This window comes from Triplophysa rosa, unplaced genomic scaffold, assembly GCF_024868665.1.
Source record: "Triplophysa rosa unplaced genomic scaffold, Trosa_1v2 scaffold29_ERROPOS3643519, whole genome shotgun sequence".
Taxonomy (NCBI): domain Eukaryota; kingdom Metazoa; phylum Chordata; class Actinopteri; order Cypriniformes; family Nemacheilidae; genus Triplophysa; species Triplophysa rosa.
In genome coordinates this window covers 35,989-48,857 of record NW_026634317.1, presented here as the reverse complement: position 1 = coordinate 48,857, position 12,869 = coordinate 35,989, and the positions used below count along the sequence as shown (strand labels likewise).

Below are 12,869 nucleotides of genomic sequence, written 5' to 3'. Positions count from 1 at the left end.
TGACATGCTTAAAAATATATTTGGCTTGTGTACATTTGTATGTTTTGAGTGATTTGATACAGACGTCATAAAGCCTGTTGCCACCTAGTTCAATTTACATGACTCATTTTTCATTAATTGAAGACTTGTGCAGGAAACAGCTCTAAATAGATCCACAAACACAAATTTAGATTTTCTCTGAAATGTTTACAAGCATACTAAGCTTTTTGCTGGATTTCATGGAGGTGACATGTATAAAATGAGTCAAAAATGTTGTATGTCGAAAGAGGAATTCCTAATTATCTTTCACTCTCCAGTGGTCGCTAAACAACAGATACTAAACACAATTTCTTAATGTGTGTTTATTAGACTCATGCCTCTTGCCGATGGATGAGGGGAACTGCTCTCGCTATACTCTGCGCTGGTACTTTAATTCTGAGGTGGGCGCCTGTAGACCTTTTATTTACAGCGGCTGTGGAGGAAACGCTAACCGCTATTTACAGAAAGAAGAGTGTGAGCAACACTGTCTCTCACAGTAAGAAGGTACATTAACACGCTAACTAATACACAGAGATAATGGTGGTGCATTAATCACATTTTTTTCGTTCTAAATATTAACTGATGGAATAACAACAAAAAATGTTTGCACTGTATCAATGAGAGCGGAGCTGTGTTTCTATCACTGCTTTTTGTTTTTATGTTATAGATTTGTGTTTTAACTTGAAGACAACAGTTGACTGTAAACAGAATCTCAAACTGCAATATCAATAAACATAAACCTCAGTGTTGCACACTGCCATCATGAACTGATCTTTTAGGAATCTTCAAGATGGTTTCATGTCATTGTCTTATCCTTGACTGCTCTAGCAAATTTTAAGCATTGATTGGCTCTTAGAGATTTTTTCTTTATTTATTTTGTGTGTGTGGAGCTGTCAGACGTCTGTTAACCTTTCCATTTAGATTTAACCTCAAAGTTTTATGTCATTCTGACCAGCACATTATATGGCAGGCAAAAGTCCAATACAATCACCGTTTCACATGATTCATCATACTGTCCATGAATGGTTATTTCAAGATAGAAATAAATATGCATATAGAATGGTGCTGACAATGTGAATTATTGTTTTTCGCATAGGGTAAATATGGAAAATATCACTTTATCCTTCATTTCTTTATCTTTATCATTTCTTTATTCAGTTTTATTTGATGCACATAAAATTAGCACATTTCATTCATGTACAGAAATGTGTGTTCCACACAAATATGGTTCCACATATTGTAATTGGTACTCAGTTGGTTCATAGAACATGTCTATGCTGTACACAATTGTACTGTAAATGTAGATCTGTATTTTTGGTAGCTTGTAATTCAAAATGAATGTTCCTGTATTATCGGATTTTGCATGTTAATAACAAATGGTGCTATTGAGATATTTTTATTTTGTGATGTCTGTGTGTTACATTGACTATTCAGTATTTGTGTTCGATTATAGTACATGGAGTACACCAAATGCTGTTTGTTTGACCACAAAATAGTTTACATTTTTGCACAAGACACTCTGTATTTTAATATCACAGTAAAGGTATACATTTGGTATGCATTCGCAACAAAATGATGTTCATTCACAATAAACCCCATTTTGTATACATATAGTGTGGAGTCGTCAGTCTTATCAATTTGTGTTGAACATTTGCCGGGAAGAAACACTGACATTTAAAGGAAAAAATAAATGTTTGTATTTATTTGGACTGAACTAAAATATGCATTTGATTTTAACAATGAATCATTGATGAAGTTTGGAGTTGACAAGGCTCCTTAACATTTATCCACTTTGTATAATTGTGTGCGAATGCTGGCTCAAGTTGATCGACGTCGGACTAGTCCTTTTCTCAAATATTACTTAAAGCTTACTGACCACCAAATCTACATGGTATTTTCCACCTCTATTTTCCTGCTTATTTTTCTCTTTTTCCATTTTGTTTGTTGATCCTATAGTCACACATTTGATGATTCAGTAATGATTATAGACAATCTTGTTTCAATGCCAGGATAGAATCATTACTACTCTTCCAGGGCTGTCACTCAGACACTGTTTTCATATTCATATCTAGCCTACTCATATTTATTCATTGACTGCATATTAGCCAGTCCATCTGTTAGGGTATTTAATTTTGTTTTATAGTTTCATGACTGTTTAATAACAAATTGTTTGAGTGTCAGTCTGTATTTTTGCCACAGCCATTCTGTTAGTATTTCCATAATATTTCATTCTTTGGATTACTGTGCCTTTTAATGGTTTTATCTCAAAAGTAAATTAATTAGTTAATACGTGATTTAATCTGAATCAGTGGTCAGTTTTTTGTGGCATGACCGATGTCAATCAATTGCAAGTGCATTACTTACTTCATTATGTCAGACAATTGCCTATTGCTCTTAAATTGCCTTTTTACTATTTGAGGAAATTTTATTTTGAATGCATATGTTCAGTGAATCTTGAAAGATTCGATGACATTGAACTTGACATTGAAAAGCAAAATCTTTGGTAATTCATTATTATGTCAAAGTACCATTCAATAAACGTTCATAGGCTCAGTAAAGAAGTGCGTCTTACACCGATATAAAATTAACAAGCGATACCTAATCCGCGGATCCTGTAGCCTACTGTTGGTAATAATAAGGTTAATTCATGGTAAACAAATAATGAACAAAAAAATAATATTGTATTCATTGTGAACGAAAAAAAACATTATTTACGTCGCTTTTATGTTTTAAGTTTGTTTTTGAAATCTGCAGCGATATGTCGTGCGTTCCACTATGAAGCCTGCAGTGAATGTGTGCGTATGTGCGTATGCGTACGCGCGCTCGCGCCCAGGGAGCTGATTCAGTAGCCTACGTCTAGTAGCCTACACAGGATAGCGGCACTCATGGGTACTCAAAGGAACACAGTGGCGTTTTCTATCACCGTTTAGCACCACTGAATGTGCGACATTTATTCCGTGCACGTAACTGACAGCGGACCGTCCTGAAGCCCTTAGGACTCTCGCGCTCTAGTAGAGTGATAGAGTAGCGCGCGCTCGGTACGGACCGCAGTGGAATGTAGCGGGGATTCCCGGCGCGCGCGGGGCAAGGTGAGTAAAAAGCTCCTTGGTGCATCTTCACTATACACAAGAGAATACGCTTTATGCTTAATTATCATTCGATACCAATGTATAATGAATGGTATTGGGATATCACTCTTTAACCGTTTTCCCTTTAAGTATTGCGCGCTTGGGAATAAAAAGGCGATCCGAAGCAAACTGCCGTTTTATCAAGACGTGACTGTTGATATTTCTTAACCTAAAAATTTGAAGCGCATCAAAAGCGTTGTGTCGCCGCTACGGACGATTTGTTTACCGAGCAATTACATGTGTTGGGTGAAATTTGCAGTCAGCAGTGCTTCTATATCTGTTGCCTGTCCGGGCAGAAATTCAAGATGTCATTTAGGTATACTACATTAATTATGTGTAGGCTATTTTAATTTTTATCGTAAATGTGCATTGTCTTCAATGATTAAATATGCATTGTTGGAAATACGAGTTGACAGTTCAATTCTGATGTCTATCAAGACATCAAACCCTTCACGTTCATGCTCTCAAATACAACTGGTCATGCACACACTAACAGACACGTGACTACATCAAATTGGCGGAAAAGTTAAATCATTTGACATTCATCACAGCCATTATCATCTTTTTCGCTCCCACATGCATTCACATCCACACATGATGCATTTTCGGATGCACTTAACTTCAGATCAGGTCAGCAATATGGCAAAAGAAAAAAATGGGAAAGAGGGGAGGGTGGATGAGATGGAGTGTGAAAATGTCTAACAAGACAAAACGGAAAAAACAGGCTGCATCTTGCTGTCAAGAAGCAACAGTCAAAAGCAGCAGGTATATTAGTGGCCCTGTTCTGTTCAGAATGGGTATGAAAGGAACGAGGAATCTAGATCATCAGCTATTTTAGTTCCTTCAAGATGTGGAGTTATTTTGGTTCCTCACTGCTTAGTGAATATTTTTTCGCATGCTGCCACACTCCTTCATTTCCAGTGTCTCTGTCAACAAATGATGTGCTTGCATATTAATGTTACAATTACTCTATCTCATTATAAATCAATATTGTCTCATTGCACTGAAAGACCTTGAGTCCACAGAGATATGACAGTAAATTATCACATGCGTATGGACAGTTTAATGCATAAATGTGATTTGAATGTCTCCTTAAAAATGCTATTGTTATTTACTTATGTTTTTTACAAGTATGCTGCTATGCTGCTTTGAAAAATATCTATGCAGCTCTCAAACCTAAATCCTCATTCACATTGGCAGTGAATCGCAGCAGTTTTTTCCTGCTACCTTCAGCGATACAAAAGCATTAAGCACAGCTCGGCTATGCAAATGATCAGCAATGCAACATCCTTCTTGTTGGTGTCAGACTCAAAAATAGCACACTAATGCATTACATTAGGTTTGATGTCATTGGCTCCAAATGGCATTGGTCGTTGCGTGTCACGTGACAGAAGTTTGGATATGAGGTAAGACGTCAGTGGGGTGAGATTTTCAGGGAATAACTTTGGTCTGTTACACTCAATATTTTATATTTTAATGCTGCTTTGCCGCATTCTATTACTCACCGCCATGTATGTTGCTAGGATGACAAAGGCCTACATTTTAAGAGTGATCTGTCTCAGCGGTCTAGCTGAGCTCACCAATGTCAAACATACCTGAGATTGCCAATCAAATGAAAGAAGGTGGGAGTTATGGGGCACGTTCCAGCTCACCCGGTGCGCAACGTTTTGCTATGGTTTCAGGGGTTTGAAGTAGAAGAGGTACAGCTACCTCCACTGGGCATGCACACTTCAATACCGCATAATTTTTGTCACGCTGAAAACAGTTGATTAATATTTTTGTATTATTGTAAGGTTAGGTTTAGGGTTGGGGTAGGTGTAGGCATCAGCTAATGTAATAATGTAAATTTGGAAACGGTGTGCAACAGGGTTTGTGATATTTTTTCTCTTGTTTGGTGGGTGTGTCAAGAATTTCAGCCCAATCAGCAGCAACATGTATACAGTGTAACCCATGCAGTATTAAAGAGACAGCTCACACAATGGGTCCAATGTAAAGTCGTTTACAAATGTGTTCGCTGCAGCTTGGTATTCCATTATTCAGCATTGGAGTTTGGGTTCCTCGCCACAGCAGAGCAGTGCAGTGTTGGCTTGCTCACCGGGAGACTGCATTTATTTATTTATTTATTCATTTATTTATTAGATATTATTTATTATAATGATCTTGCTTGGTCTATAAACACCATGCACTGTGCTGTGTTTACCTTTCTGTGTTTTTCTTATTTGCTCCTGTAAAGCTGCTTTGGAACAATGCACATTGTGAAAAGCGCTATATAAATAAAATTGAATTGAATTGAATGGTATACGCAACAATTGAAGATATTAGAAGACATGTATTTTGCAGTATTAAACACATTTATAACGATTTCATCAGGCTCCGAAAATTCTTCAAAAAGAACACAAAGAATGGCCTTCTCAGCTGTCATAGTTCAACTCTTGCGTCATCACAACAGGGTGTTCAACCGCACCACCGTTTCCGTTTAAAAAACATTTTTCAATGTTTTGTCGGGGCTGAGCGCAGCCATGGTCAACAGAAAGAAGATAGAAATTAAATCTAGGAAGGTGGAGCTTTACAGTTAACAGAAGCTTAGTGGGTCCTTCAGTTTTAATGGTAAAAGAAGATGTAAGCTGTGTAGCTAAACTTAAATGTTTAACAAATACAGTACAATAGAAAAATTAAAGTCCCCGTGAACCGGAAGTTGCGATAATTTTTACTTCCGTATTTTGACGCATTTCCAAGTGAAATGGAATTTTGAATGAGAAAAAATAGTCTTTCTCTGCGATTTGATTGGATGTATAAAAACAGACGTTGCATTTTGAAATAGAACTGGGGCACGTTCAAGCTCAAACCAGTTTTGCTACGGTATCCGGGTTGAACGACATGTTTCCTGGAAACGGTGTGCAACGGGGTTTAAGATACATTTTCTCTTGTATTAATAATTGCTTTTGTATTGTTAATCATTTTCATGAAATTGTTATAAAATGAGAATTAATAAATGGCTACAACAGTATAACTCAAAGCACAAGTTATTATAAATTACAATTTGATGTACTCTCTAAAATTTAATTGAAATAATTTATTTGTTTTGCTTTCTTTGTTTTGAAAATATTAAAACGGGTTATGCCAGTAAGCATTACCAATTTTATTAGATAACTCAAATTAAATGACTACAGGAGACATTTAATTATATTATTATAGTATTTTTTTACATAGGTCATACATGACATGTAAGTTTAACTATATTATGTAGCATAATTTTTGTTGACAGATGTAAGAAATCAAAATGTCACTTGTTAAAATACTAACACATAGCTAAGGCAAGGTAATACACTAATCATTAGGTAGTAAAACAAGTAATCTTTAGGTGACTGCATGTAGGTGAGTGCATGTTAAAAGTTACCAATCAAATGAGCAGAGACATCTGCCATTGTCCCGCCTCCAAAGTCTCAGAAGTCAACTCTACGAGCGAGCAAGTGTTGAGCAGTTGCGAGACCATAGAGAGAATTGCGCGCGCGCGCTCGTCAAAGCCTCTGCTCGCGGACTTAGTTTATGCGCGCGGAGCAGAAATGCGCTCTCGCAAGGATTCCTTTCCGTGCTCGGATAATGTTCTGCGTGCTTGCGGAGCATAAATGCGCTCTCGCGAGGGTGCATTTACGCTCGTGGAACTGGTCTGCGCGCTTAAATCACATGCGCACGAGTTTTGGGTCTGAGTAAACTCCATATGTATTTTCAGATATTAACTAAAGATTATGAGGCCACACAATTTTAAAAAAGAGAATGACCCACATTAATAAACTATTTACAATAAACTCTGCAATATTTCATGAAAAAATAGGCGTTGAATTTTTTTATTTCACTGGGACTTTAAAGGACCAACAGTAAATCACAGCAATGCGAATATTAATGTTTTTATTGTCAATCTGACAAAACAAGAGACATTAATGGAGCTGTTTTAGGGATAATAAGCAAGCATCTGTGGCAAGCATATTCTTAAGATTAAGAATGAATATTTGCATATTGTGAATGAGTTTAATAAACTTGGTTACCTAGCTTTAGCATTTTGAAAAATTCACTTCTTTAAAAAAGTTTCTAAAATTCAATATATGTATGATATGATATATTTTTAATATATGCAGCCCCAGCTCATTTGAATGGTTTGTTCCCTCCAATTTTTACACGGATATGACCTTGCTTGTACTAACCTATATAGTGCACAAGTCATATTGATTTCCTTTAAGACTTCTTTAAAGACATTTTGACTAGGGGTGTAAAGATATATTGTGGCATGATGTATCACAATACAAAAAATTTAATACATATATTATATACGTATATATCATAGAGCTGTGGCGTTTTACAATATGATGTCTGTTTAATCCTATTGGTTTTATTATTATTTTGTGCTGTTTGAGCTCTGTCATAGGGTTTAGCTTTCTTATTTCTTACTCTAAGGTTAAAATAAAAAAATTGTGACAAATATTTTTTTATTAATTTACAGAATACATACAGAATGTTCAATTAAACCTTAAACACACAACAAAAATGTCATTGAAGATAGTTAATGTTTTAAAAATAATCTGTTCAGTGAATTTCGATTTCATTTTTTTAAATTTGTTCAAAATATTGTGATTAATCATAAATGTAAACCCAGTATTGTGTATGTATCGAATCATAATCTAAGTGTATCTTTACACCCTTAATTTTGACTCTTTGTGGGTGTATTCATCATGAATTGCCATTGTACAAAAAGAGCTGCACAGGGAATCTGCAAAATGTATATATTTTGTGTTTCACAGAAAGAATAATAAATACACAGGTTTGAAAAAATATGAGGGTGAATAAATATTTACTTAATTACAATGCCTGTTATTCCTTTAGCATCCAGACAACCAGGACAGAAAAACCTAATTAGCATTAGCATGGAAATCAAAGATGACGAAACTGAATCTGAACAATGGCAGAGAAAGCTGATACAGCTAGCATGAAGAGAAAAGGTAGTTTAAAGAAAGATGGATGGTTCTCAAGCTCAGCAGAGTGATGGATGAAGGGTAGGAGTTTTAAACATACTCCTCCAGCTATTTGACAACACAGAGTGCACCTGAACCTCCCACTCATCTTTCTCTCTCTCTCTCTCTCTCTCTCTCTCTCTCTCTCTCTCTCACTCCATCACTATTTCTTATTATTGTACATGTTTTGCCATTATATGACAATTTTGTTTTCATCTATTCATCAGCCGTATTCCTCTGTAAGATTATCAGCCTTCTGTTGTTTTTTTTCACAAGATTTTCATGAGCCCCAAAACTGTCTTCTACTGTCACTCAAAGTTTCACTGCATTGACCTGTTTTCATTGCCACTATGGCATGGGGAGTGTCTGCATGCCAGCCGCGTTGCCCTCCACTCCCACTTAAAGGATGTCTCCTTTCGTTGAACATCAAAAACTTTTCTCATGAGGTCAGTATCACAGATGTGCTCGAGGCAAAGTATGAGCCTGACTGCCACAAATGCAGAAATTCTCAAATTTTATATTTTGACCACTCTTAAACTGTACACCAGTTGCCATAGTAACAACCATCATGAAATGGGATCATTCTCAAGTCGAACTTATTTAGCATTTTTGGAACTACAAGCTGGCATGATTGTACAACCTATAATTTTAAAAGAGTATATTGGTTTGATTACATTTTGTTAGAATTATATCAGATTGTTTAGCATATGAAATTCCAAGTACTGTATTATCAGGCAGTCTCTCACTTTAAAGATGTCTGGTAATTCTTATGGTACAAATCAAAATTTATCAAGGTTTCTGTGATTGCTTGCGTCTTTGGTCATGTACAGTATGAGTGATTGCCTTATACTGTAATTCATCAGTCTCAGATTCTGTAAATTTCATGGATGTCAAGAACACGTCTAGGTTGCATTCACCCCCTCCCACACACATTTACAGACCTATTTTTCCCCTGAATTACATGCAGCATTCTAGGAAAAAAAGTAATTCTCTTTACTTTACAAAAGTATAATACTTAATATTCTCATATGAAAATATACTATGTTATTTTTACATTACGCTGTAACAAAAAGGAAATATGACAGTAATAGGAACATTAGGCAGAAACGTGCTTGGGGAATGCGGTCACAATGCAAAGATAATTGTCCACAGAATCATACACAAAAATCACTCATCTTCATTGCCTTGCATTACTAGATCAATACCTTATTAAGTCTCAGAAGAACAAAACAGTGAATCACGATACACTATCATAACTGCATACGACTGAATGTGCAGTTTTGGCTTGTTCTTGGACTAAATGTGCTTCATTTTGTTTTTGTCTTTTGTCGTAGTGCTGCCAATCATTCGTCAAAGCCCCAAGAAAACACCTGAGTAGGTGGAGCATGGCCAGTGGGAGTGGCTGGCATTACTATGCCTGAAGGCACGTGGCAATGGTGTCCATGGAAACAGATGGCAGCATTACTGGGGGTCATGGTCTGTCCCTCCTACAGGCAGAAGATAGTGTGGGGGCCGGACTCACACAGCAGGAGGGGGCGTGGCTTGGCTTCCGGGCTACAGTGAGTGCGGTGTTGCTGCTGGAGCTCCTCCTGGGAGTGGGCGGTAACCTGACAGTGCTGGTATTATACTGTGGCCACTGCAGTCTGCTGGAATCTGTCAGTCATGCAGTCACACTCAGTCTACATACCCTTGACCTGCTGCTCTGTCTTCTCTGCCTGCCGATTACTGCCACCATACTCATACTGGGCGGAGCCTCGGTTCCTCACCACGCCCTGCTCTGCTGCCTTCATGAATCGGCAGCCAGCTTCGCCAGCGTGGGCACTGCACTTAACCTGTTGCTCATCAGCTTAGATCGATATGACATCAGCGTGAGGCCTGCCAATCGATTGCTGACACCAAGAAGGGCAACCGTTTTGCTGGTTGGAGTGTGGGTGGTTTCTTTGGCCGTGCCACTCTTACCGTTCGTGGAGTCGGGGTTTGTGTCAGAGCAAGGTGAGGGAGTGTTCGTGCACTCCAACAGCACTGTGCTTTGTTCGGAGTGGGGAGGAACTCTGCAGGCTCATCTGTTACTCCAGGTACCAGTGTTCCTTTGCTCTCTAGCTGTGATGCTGTTTACATACTCACGGATTCTGCAGGCACTGCGCATTCGTATTGGACGCACACCCAGACCCAAGCGAGACAGCAAAAGGCCTGTCCATCGCCTTTGGTTGCGGCGTAAAAGGTCAACAAGGTCACCCGATCACGTGACGAGAAACACACCCACGTCCCCGCCGCCACTCTCTACCGGGCCACTTATCACCTCAGATGCAGTTACCACGGTAACCATCAACACTGAGACAAATACTCCCTCCCTTACAACCCCCCTTAGCCCCACCCCTACCATATCGGTGATAACCTCACCTTTAAGTCCCACACCCACTGCTTCCATAGTAACCACACCTTTGAGTCCCACAGCCTCCGTGTCTGTTCTAACTAGTCCCCTCATCCCCTCTCCCGCCACACCAACAGTTACCACACCTTTGAGCCCCACGCCCACTGTGTCCACAGTAACCGCACAGGTGAGTCCCGCCCCAGCCCATGGTCCACCTAGTATGGGTGTGGGCGCCTCTGTATCAGCCATCTTGGCTCTGCGTCGAGCAGTTCGCCGCCACAGAGACCGGCGGGAACGACAAAGGCGAGTCTTTCGTATGTCTGTCATAATCATCCTCTCTTTTCTTCTGTGCTGGGCGCCCCTCTCTATCATGCCCCTCCTTATGCTGGCTATCGGGCCCTCTGATTGGCTGGAACGTCTAAGACTCTGCTTCCTGGTGCTTGCTTATTGGACGGTCGTGCTACATCCACTGCTGTATGCGTTCACACGGCAAAAACTGCGGAAAGTTCTGCACACCCGCTTGCGCAGACTTCGTCCACAGAACGCGCAGACTCGCATTCGAACCAATACCAGGATTCGTCGCAAACACAAGACAGATTGCAGCGACGCTACGGACCGTTGCCTGACGGAGGCTGTTAGAGAATGATGGTGTGTATGTCAGAGACTTATGACTGTGGGTAAAAGTGATGAAAAGTGCACACAGGAAATTGGGACGTGGAAACCATTGTAACTGGGAGAAACATGTACCCCTAAACCTTTTCAGTTCGCCTTTCTTGCTTTTTTACATATTTATTTATTTAAAGTAATTCTGTTTCAGAGTTTCTTTTTACTTGACTATGATGCAAAAAAATGGATAATGGGTACTTAAAAATAAGGGTTCCTATGAAGTGGCTGTATGATTTCATTAAAAACGTTAACATCCACATAACCGTATTGTTCAACAAAAGGTTCTTTGAAGTGGAAAAAAGTTCTACAGACTATAAAATGTAAGAAAGTACTTGTTCTTTTATTAACCGGAAAGTTCTTTGGGGAAGAAATCGTTTTACAAAGAACCCTTTCTAGCACCTTTTCTTTTTGAGAGTGTATTGCCTCCTTTCCTGCCTTTCAGGCAGTCAGGTAGGACAACTGGGTCAACATTACATCATTGAATTAATATTCATGAGTCAAGCTGATTGAACACCACTTCCATGGCGCTGGCAGGAAACCATTAATGCGTTAGATGTGTTATATGATATGTGTGACGTGATCACATTTATAGACGAAATTAAAAGACGTCAGTAGATCTCCATTGTCCACTGGTTATCACTGGCAACTAATCAGCACAGGGTTTCTAAAGCACACTGAGATCAACAGGCCATTGTCTAATTAACCTGTAGAGCACAAACATTCCCATGGTGCTAGGGAACGAGTGAGTGTACCTACAGGCATGAATTTGTAAGAGGTCATGTGCAATAAAATTCCAAATCAGGTTATGCATAGCATGATTTCCATAGAAATTAATACCAATTTATTGGCATTCATTGTGTGGTGATAATGTAACCGTCTGTCCACCGGTAAACATACATATACACTGAATTCCAGTGTCTTCTCACTGGTAGTCTAGAGGGCAATAGATTTATCATTGTGTTTATGTATATGATCAGGGATGTAAATAGTCACAAATATAACCGTGGTTTCAGCCAATTTGAATTCTGCTCTACCAAGGGCATGCGCACTGGTTCGATCAGTTTCTGAAAACACTGACAAAACCACTTTTACAATGTCTAAATTAATATATTTTATTTGTGTCCTGTAAATGTATATCTTGTCAGTGATGTATATTTTTTTGTTTTGAGATGGTCATTGTATTACTTTATAATAGAGGAGCAATAAGTCTGAATTACAGTAATAAAAATATTCAGCCTCTTTGCTTGTTTGCTTGGTTTGTTCGCAACCCTAGATGTCTTCATTTATGCACAAACGCATAAGAATATTCATGTACTGCTCATGTACACACATTCCCACAATGTCTGACCTATTCAATTCCATTTAATAAAGCTTACACTTTCAAACAGCAATTTTTTGCTGATGAAACATCTTACATTTAGTCATTTAAGCGATATTTTACAAATGATAAACATCACAATATATTATACAAGAGCCAACAAAACAAGTGTCAAGAGTTTTTTATCGTCTTGTCTATACATGTAAAAATGTAATTTTTTTCCAGCGCTTCCTTGACAGTGTGACCCCTGTGTACATATCATGTATGCACACATATTAGCCTGTTTTCAAAGTTTCCACACAACTATTCATTCACATGCATGAGATACAGTTCTAATACACTGGGGACTCATCCGTATGTTTCTA

At 38.5% G+C, this 12,869-nt stretch overlaps 2 protein-coding genes across 2 annotated transcripts in view; both read left to right on the top strand.

Moving 5' to 3' along the window:
- Positions 1-1,638, top strand: part of col7a1 (collagen, type VII, alpha 1) — an 80,679-nt gene extending 79,041 nt beyond the window's left edge. Inside the window, exons 120-121 of the mRNA XM_057327812.1 lie at positions 349-522; positions 686-1,638. Of these exons, the coding sequence (XP_057183795.1) occupies positions 349-518 (170 nt within the window). The 3' untranslated portion in view covers positions 519-522; positions 686-1,638. The remainder of the gene's footprint in view (positions 1-348; positions 523-685) is intronic.
- A 1,183-nt stretch (positions 1,639-2,821) lies between these two features.
- Positions 2,822-12,476, top strand: LOC130550365 (G-protein coupled receptor 22). The gene is made up of 2 exons (XM_057327811.1): positions 2,822-3,107; positions 9,484-12,476. Exon 2 carries the CDS (start codon positions 9,583-9,585, stop codon positions 11,164-11,166), a length of 1,584 nt encoding a protein of 527 aa, XP_057183794.1. The 5' UTR covers positions 2,822-3,107; positions 9,484-9,582; the 3' UTR covers positions 11,167-12,476.
- The last annotated feature ends 393 nt before the right edge of the window (positions 12,477-12,869 follow it).